Genomic DNA, 8,311 nt, shown 5'->3' with positions numbered 1-8,311 from the left:
CTTCTCCCCATCTGAGGATCACAAAGATAAACGACCGTGCACAGATATGAGAGTCCAGTTGCATGAGGGGGAGGTGGTGGTGGTGGGCTGAGGGGTGTCAGAAGTGGAATGTGTGTGAACTGCACACTGCCTCGTATAAATCAGGGAGACAAGTAGGAGAAGGAGGAGGAGGCCAAGAAGGAGAGGTAAAGCAGGAAAGGGGAAAAGGGGGCAGTCAGCTTTAGGGAGTGATAGGAGGAATGACAAGAAGAATGAGCGAAGATGGAGGGAGGGGAGGGCACAGGTGCAAGAGAGGTGCACCCGGGCTGGGGTTGGAACTGGGCGAATGAAAGTGAAGACGCACGAAGGAGGTCACGGCAGGACGGATTACAGCGAACAATCACTTGAACTTCTCACATAATTGTTTCTAAATGGCTTTAAGATTACAAGTGTTTTGTGTATTTTCACAGTTGTGCAATTTGAGGTCATCCACGGCATTCTGGGAACGCTGTAATGACTGCGTGATTACAAGAACGCAAGACGGTGAAAACTTTTAAAAGGAGTAGTTGGGTTTTTCTGCTGAGGAAGGAAATATGTGTAATGCGAGCATTTATATGTATGTATTTTGTGTGCCAGTGTGAAACACTCGGGTTATTTTGGGTCAACGCTATCTACTTACTCACACTTAATAACTTGTAAAAAATGTCTTTATCAAAGATTTTCTTTTCAAGCCAAGTCATAAAAAATAGGAATTCTGACAATTCATTAAAGGAACAGCTTGATGTGTTGTGAAATATGCTCTTTCACCCTTTCACTGAGGTTTGGATGTAAGGGTTAATGCCACGATTAAGTCTTTAAAAATGCAAACTATTTCTGGGCTTACATTAGATGCTAGGGAACCAGCAGAGACTCCAGGAAGTAGCTGATCCCAGCCAAGAAATAGTCTGATAATCATAATTCTCTGTAAAATGCCAATTTTTTTTTCTTTTCATTTTTTCCTACACTTTGGTTCTTGCACAGGTTAAACAAAGATGATATAATGTCTTTATCTGTAACTTTTAGACATGCTATGATAACCTGCAGGGTTTCTCACAGTTTTAATGACTGAGTGCCAGTTTAGGAAGCCAACATATACACCTCAAACAGCTTGAGTTAATGTTTTTATTGTGTCTGTTGAGGAGATGATGGTTTATGTTGGTAACTGACATTTTTATGCTGAAATGTTTGTTTTTCTTTTTTTTTGTTAACCATTAGTGAAGTACAGTCTTGTGAGACAGAAAGTTTTCACGGGACTTTGTGCAGCCCTGTCAAAAAATAGGTCTGTCCTTACTGCTTGCATAGGAATTAAGAAGATAAGCAGCAGCGAGTGCAGCTAATCAAGTGCACTTTACTGATCACTAGCAAGCGGAAAACATTCAAGACAATTGCTAATCTGCCAAAGCGGACATCTCAGCAAATTCATCCCAACATCAGACCATGCAATGCTCAGAAAAATGACAAAAAAACAAAAAAGTAGAGCTACATCTCAGACTACAAATCTCAGTTAGCAAGTTAAAATTTAAAGTTTATGACAGCCTTCTTTGGAAGGCTTTCCAGAAGAAACCTCTTCTCTATAAGAAGAACATGACATTGTGGCTTGGGTTTATAAAGGTGGATCTGAACAAACTACAGGACTACTGGAGCATCGTCCTTTTGGTCAGACGAGACCAAATAGACCTGGCAGTCACTCAGTCGACCATGAACTCCTCTGTGGACCAAAGTATTCAAGAATCAAACTTGAGACCATCTGTCTGACTAGTAAAGCAACAGGACGATGATTAAAAGTACAGCAATGGCTGAAAAAGAAAAGAATCAAGGTAAAAGTCCAGACCCTACAACAAAACTTAGATTTTGAGAGATCTCCATTTGGAGATGTTTGGCCAATAATGCACAGCGCCACATTTGGTGAACACCAAACGCCGAATACAGTATCAGCTATCAGGCACGGAGGTGGAGACGTGTTGATTTGGGCTTGTTTTGCAGTGACAGGACGTGGACAGTTATTGAGTCAATTGCAAACTCTTCTGTTTATTAAGTATTATTAACAAGAATAGTTAATAAAATTAAGCATTCTAGAGTCTAATGCGAGACCATCTGTCCGACAGCTAAAGCTCGAGCCAGTCTGGTTCATGCAACAGGACAATGTTCCCAAGCACAGCAGTGAATCTACAACAGAAGGACCGGGTCATTGCAGCACCTTGATTCTCCTCCTCCAACCTTAAGAGAGCTGTGCTTAAAAACATCTCTGCAAACCTCAATAAAATTAAGCAACACTGTGTATTCCTCCACGATATCACAGACTGACAAAGTCATACAGAAAGCAGTTTAAGTTATTGCTGCCAAAGGTGGTTCTGTAAGCTGTTTAATCGTGGGATGTACTTAGTTTTTCACAGCACTGTACAGCCCTGCAAAAAGTTTCCTTTCAGATGACTGCAGATGTTACATTATTTCAGTGTTAGGAAGGTTTCGTTTGCTATGGACAAATAAAGGCACAGCGCTCCCTTCGTCTTATTTTGGCAGTGCAGGTAGTGCCCCCTTTTCTTTGTTTTGACCTAGAGACCCACCACCGGCTCACGGCCCACACTTTGAGAACCCTGGCTTTGGACAGAACAGGTGTTTCCAGTCTTAAAGTTAAACATTGGGTTATCAGCTAACTGGCTGATGACCATTGCTTCAGAAATAGATGTGAGTAAATGTTTTCCCCACAGAGCCCTTGATAAATACTGACGTGCTCATATTTTATTCCAGTAAGTCTGAGGTTGCGTTAAAAAGCTGTTTATAACTGGATTCCTGGACCAAGTTCTTGAAGCTGATTTTATTTGGTAACAGACAACTGAACCTTTAAAAGCTTATTTTGGGTTTTTTTTAAATTGAAATATTTGGCAAGTTTTTCTTGTTTTGCTATTAGTGTATGATTGATAAACAGTTAAAAAAAAATTTCACAATGAAGTTTTGCTGTTGTTTCTTCTCAGACTGCATGCTTTGGATACAAGCAGCCCTTTTTTCTTTTTTAGTTCTTTTAACCATCGTGTGGTGACTAACAGCATTGAATGGCTCTCTGCAGTGTTCTCCTATCTGTCCACCCAAAAAAGATGCACACACAGATGGTGCAGCTCATGCAGATGACAGAAAAGTAAGATCAGGTGTGACTGATGAAGATGAGCCAAGTTAATCGCATCCCCTTATCTCTCCTCTTAGGCAGCTTCCGATAAGCTCTCCAACTCTTAGCACCTAACAGCTAATTAGACTCCCCACTGAAAAGCAGGGGGATTTCTCTCCCTCACTCTGTGTGTGTGTGTGGGGGGGGAGTAAAGAAAACACTTAGCTCTTTAGTCTTATCTCTCAGCTTTTTATCACTCGACTCCCACCGGTCAAAGCAAAAGAGCTAGCTGCAAAATTTTCCACTGCAAACTGCAAAAATACAGGAATTTATGTCTCACTGAATCGAAGCGCTGTTCATGAGTGTGTTTGCAAAGCACAGGTGTGTCAAATTGTCACTGAAAAGTAGACATCATGACAAAATATCAAAATAAAGAACTCTTTAAAAGGGTGAGAACAATATATAATTTTTATTGTCAGCTAATTTCTGCTCTCGGTCAAAGAAAAATCCATGAAAAGACAAAAGTGAGTGACACAAAAGTAATATTTCATAGCTTCACTGTCACTGTGCCTGATTTATTTCCAGACCTTTCACTAATTACTGTGGATTTAAGTAAAACGTGCTCTCCTTGCTTTGCGGTCACACTCAGAACAATTTGTTTAAGAACTGTATGGAAGCACGAGCCAAAGTCTTGAACTGAGCTGGGCGGCATTAGTCATTTGGCTTTTGTTTCTTAAATGCTGAACATGAGAAAACATAAAAACAGCAGCATAGCAAAAGATGATCAAACCGTCTCTGCTGGTGAGTTTTCGCCTCTGGATTTTTGTCAGCCAGACTGATTGTAAGCAGCAGTTTGGCTCCGCCATGTGGCGAAGGCTGGAACTACAATCCAGTGAGGAATCTTTGTCAAGCCGGCTCCTGATCTCTCATTTCCATGTTCTCTTGCATGTCCGACATTCTGTTTATGAAGGCGAGAAGGAGCCAACGTTGGGATGACAATCAGGCTCTTTCATGGTTAAGGCACAGGTCAGAATATTCCTCCAGGGCCATCGCTATCACTAACACACTCAGTATGTCCTTGATTATTCCAAATGTTTCACTTAATTTGTAAAGATACCATTTTTTAGGCATGCTGCTCTATTTTGACTTTTCTCTTTTTTTTTGGTTTCACCGGGTCGGGATCTTCACTAAACGATGATGTCACATCGTGTCCCGATTCACGTTTCCTTTTCTTGCTTGGCTTGTCACTTACGTAACCGCTGGAGTCGCTCCCGTGGACCGCCACGTGAGAGACATCCATCTCCTCCTCCTCTTCTTTTATACGTTTTTCCTTCTTCTTTTTCTTCTTCTTTTTGTTCTCTCCGGTTTCATTGCCGTTTACCTCATCCCTTATCCCATTCGGCTCTGGTGTTACACCGTTGTCCAGCTGGCATGCAGATATGGTTGGTATCTCCTCTTCTATCTCCTCTTCTTTGACTTTCTTTTTTTTCTTTTTCTTCTTCGGGGTTTCTTCAGAAGCATCCTGGGTGGGTTCTGGGTCCTCCTCGCCTGCAGGCACACTGGTTTCTGTGCCCTCCTCGCCTGCAGGCACACTGGTTTCTGTGCCCTCACACATGGCCAGCAGCTCCTGCACCCTGAGGCACACAAAGACAAAAACAATCAATACAGGAGGGATATGCACACAGAACATCTAAAACCTGTTTCACCTATAAAGTTAGACTTCTTCATTTTCATCTTCAGTGATGTAGCAACTCCTAAAGGGAGCATAGCATCTCTAGCATCCTCCTCCTCTGAGGTCTTCCTGTTTTCCTCCTCTCAGGCAGCTCCATCTTCAGCATCCTTTGTCCCATATATCCAGCATCCCTCCTCTGCACATGTACCGCTCAACCGGAGCTGTCCCTCTGATTTTCTCATTTCTAATCCTGTCCATTCTGGGCACTTCCAGTGAAAATCTTAACATTTCGAACTCAGCCTCCTCTCTTTTCGTCAGCGCCACCATCTCAGAGCCATACATCAGAGCAGGTCATCTTATAAACCTTCCTTTTCACTCTTGCTTCTTTCCTTCTGTCATAAATCAGCCCCAACACTCGTCTCCATCCTGCCTGCGCTCTCTTCCTATAACGTTAGATTCAGTTTTAAACTTGTTTTGATCTTGTAGATGATTCAGAATTTGAATTGTTGTTACTCTCTTTATCTCCACAGTCCAGATGAAATGTGATTCAGAGACAATTTTGTTGTACATTTGGATTTTGTTGACTAAATGCCTTGTTCAGTACATGTAGTCATACATTGCTCAGCCGGGCTGAAGACACAAGTGTACAATCGTGCTGTTTAACGTCGCTTTGACTTTTTCTCCTCCCATACCAGCGCTGATGTGAAGGTCTGAGTTGCTCGCCTATCGTTCAGGAGAATACTGCAGTGGCTACTCGTGTGATGATGCTACCGGCAGTGCACAAAGTGACGAGTACACTGGGGCCTTTAGTTTTGCCCCGAAGCTACTAAAATCACCATCACTGATACTGCACACTTGCCTGGTCTTGTCCAGTCGTCCTCTGATCAGCAGCACCCCAGCAGTGTCGGCGTCGAGCGCCGTCACATCAAACTCCACCTCTGATCCGATCCTCGGCCCCGCGTCTCTCCATGTTTCCACAGAAACCAGATTCGGTCTGGGAATGCTGGCATTGAAGCAGCCGTGCACCAAGCAGCCTACGTGGCTTATTCCCAGTTTATTTACCTTACCCTACAAACAGACAAATACGTGATACACGCTGTTAGTTATTGTATTTTATCAGAGGCACTTTATCACTCCCACAAAATACAGGTACGCCTCAGAGCAGCAGGTTTTAATATGTCACTTGTTTGAATATTACAACAATAGTAAACACTGAAAAGTGCAGGTCTCGTTTAACAGACACTATATGTCAGGTAAAGTCCCGTCAGCTTCTCCGCTTCTACTAAATAATGTAAATGTAAATCTCACCCGTAGTTTTTGTCCTTTTTGCGGCTGAAAAACAATAAAGCTGGCTTCCACGTCCACGTGGATGTAGCCGCTGTCGTCGTAAATGTCTCCGAGGTGTCTCACTATCCTGATGTCGTCGTAGGCTAAGGGGACTCCGTTCAGACTGAAAGACACAACAGTAACGAGGTCATCTTGTGCATTAACAGTTTATTTAAACTGAAAAACCTTTTTGCGTTACCATTACTGGTTTTAATGCCTCACCGAGGCCACGCTCAGTGATTCATGCATAAAATACATTTTGCAGACAATCACACATTGTTTGTACTTTTACCTCTGCAGAGCACCACAGTGGATTCTAAAACAAACCATTAAGATGTGATTCAAGTTCAGATTATAAACTTTAACTCGGAGGGGTTTAACAAAATAACTACATTAACTGTTTAATCCTCAATTTTCAGAGGCTCACAAGTAACGGGACAGTTCAGTAACACTGAGTAACAGGTGTCTGTTTTTAGCCAGGAGAGGCCTGCTCTCTCTGTTAAACAATAAATTAAGCAGATAAAGGATAAAGGATCTGGAGAATAAAGAATTTTAAACTTGTATTTTGTAGCTGTTCCCTGGAATTATCATTATGTGGCCCAAAGAGATATCAGTGCACACAAAGATGATCTTCATCAGGCTGAGAAACCAAAGTAAAGCTATAAGAGAGAGCAAAATCATCTGTCAACCCGGTGGAGGAAGTATTAAAGCATGAGCATGCATGGCTGCCTGTGGAGCTGCATCGCTGGTGTTTATAGATAATGTGACAGCAGGACGACCTGGGGATCGTCTCTGCTCAGATTCAGACAAATGCTGCAAAACTAATCAGCCAGTGCTTTACAGTGCAAATGGACAATGACCCGAAGCACACTGCAAATCCCCAAGGGTTTCCCGAGGGAAAGAGCAGAGATAATCGTCAATGGCCAAGTTACCTGATCTCTACCAAATACAGCAGGTTTTCAGTTACTGAACTAACAATTGAATGCAGTTATTGCCCACAAATAAGCAGCAACTGCTGGCTGCAGTAAAGACCTGCTAGAGCTTCTCAAAGGAAGAAACCGCAGTTGGTGATGTGATGTTCATGACTTTTAGACTTTAGGCACTCATTGACTGTAAGGGATTTAAAAACACATTTAAACGGAGTTAGATTATGTGTCTATGGCTGTATTTTCCGGACAAACAATGCACTGATTTTGTTAAAGTCCCTGAATTAAAGCTGAAAGTCTGCGTTTCATGCGTAGCTACTAGGTTCATGAACTTTTACAACACACGAGACGGCTAGAAGACATCCCAGCTCGTGTGCGTGTTTGCGTACGTGGGAAAGTGGACTGTCCGGCTGAAAATGCTTTATTGACTGGATAAAATCGTCGGCGGGGGAAAAAAAGAAGCACCTTTGAGAGAACTTGAGCAGCTCGGCCTCCAGCTCCTCCTTTATCCCCGTCTTCTTCTTGTTCAGATACACGGGCGGCAGGGCGATGTGTCTCCGGTGGGTGTTCATGACCAGACACGAGTACGGCGCTGACAACAGCTCGGAGGCAGCGGCGAACGACGGGATCGATAACGGGAGGGCGGCAGCAGTGTTTACCGGTGCTGGGGTCTCTTGGGCCGCCTGGTCCGGGACGGACGCGTCGGGAGTTTCACCGGACATTCTCACATGTTTTGGGTTGTCTTCACCATGCTCCAAATTCGCCATGTTGCGTAGAAAGACCGGAAGACAAACAAGAGGTGACTTCCGCTTTGCATTTGTTATTGTTGCCCCCTGCTGGTGAAGAAGAGAAGCGCACCCCACAAACTTCATACTGCAAGCTTATTTCATAGTTTATTTTAGATCCCATTCACTATCTTTACGTAATGATTGTCAAAAAGTATTGTGTTTAATAGTTTTTTAGACACAGAAATATTCTAAAAACCTTGAAATAATTAGAAAATATGAAGAATTGTATAACTTACTGCCCCTTTTGTCTGCAGAGCACAGACTGAATCATCATCAAAACACTTTTACACTGTTTAACGATGATAAATGAGTGACTGCAGACTTAATGGCTGTTCATGGATAGTCTGTGTGCAGTAATGCTTTAATGTTTCCTGGCATAACATGTTGATGGATTTAAATATTGCATGTGGCCAAACTGTCTGTTAGTTTAAATAATGAATGTCCTGTGTAACATGGTGAACTTATTCCGAGTGGCTATTTC

At 42.7% G+C, this 8,311-nt stretch overlaps 1 protein-coding gene across 2 annotated transcripts; it reads right to left on the bottom strand.

Moving 5' to 3' along the window:
- Positions 1-3,568: 3,568 nt before the first annotated feature.
- Positions 3,569-7,840, bottom strand: polr1f (RNA polymerase I subunit F). 2 transcript variants are annotated; one of them, XM_005462017.4, is made up of 5 exons: positions 7,508-7,840; positions 6,099-6,240; positions 5,650-5,858; positions 4,700-4,752; positions 3,569-4,666 (listed from the first exon to the last, which is right to left on the bottom strand). In XM_005462017.4, exons 1-5 carry the CDS (start codon positions 7,807-7,809, stop codon positions 4,242-4,244), a joined length of 1,131 nt encoding a protein of 376 aa, XP_005462074.1. In that variant the 5' UTR covers positions 7,810-7,840; the 3' UTR covers positions 3,569-4,241. The 2 variants fall into 2 exon arrangements, with proteins under 2 accessions (XP_005462074.1, XP_003457324.1); XM_003457276.5 differs by having other exon boundaries at positions 3,569-4,752.
- Between the last annotated feature and the right edge of the window lie 471 nt (positions 7,841-8,311).

The sequence above is a fragment of the Oreochromis niloticus genome, linkage group LG22 (genome assembly GCF_001858045.2).
Source record: "Oreochromis niloticus isolate F11D_XX linkage group LG22, O_niloticus_UMD_NMBU, whole genome shotgun sequence".
Classification (NCBI taxonomy): domain Eukaryota; kingdom Metazoa; phylum Chordata; class Actinopteri; order Cichliformes; family Cichlidae; genus Oreochromis; species Oreochromis niloticus.
Note: the sequence above shows the minus strand (reverse complement) of the source record. Positions and strands in the feature narration are given on the sequence as shown.

Excerpts from the sequence above, each read along its gene's own strand:
- polr1f (XM_003457276.5), bottom strand. The coding sequence starts at position 7,809 with ATGGCGAATTTGGAGCATGGTGAAGACAACCCAAAACATGTGAGAATG. Across the intron at positions 6,241-7,507 it reads CTGCTCAAGTTCTCTCAAAG|TCTGAACGGAGTCCCCTTAG; the intron begins GTGCTTCTTTTT and ends TGTGTCTTTCAG. Across the intron at positions 4,753-5,649 it reads GGACGACTGGACAAGACCAG|GGTGCAGGAGCTGCTGGCCA; the intron begins GCAAGTGTGCAG and ends TGTGTGCCTCAG.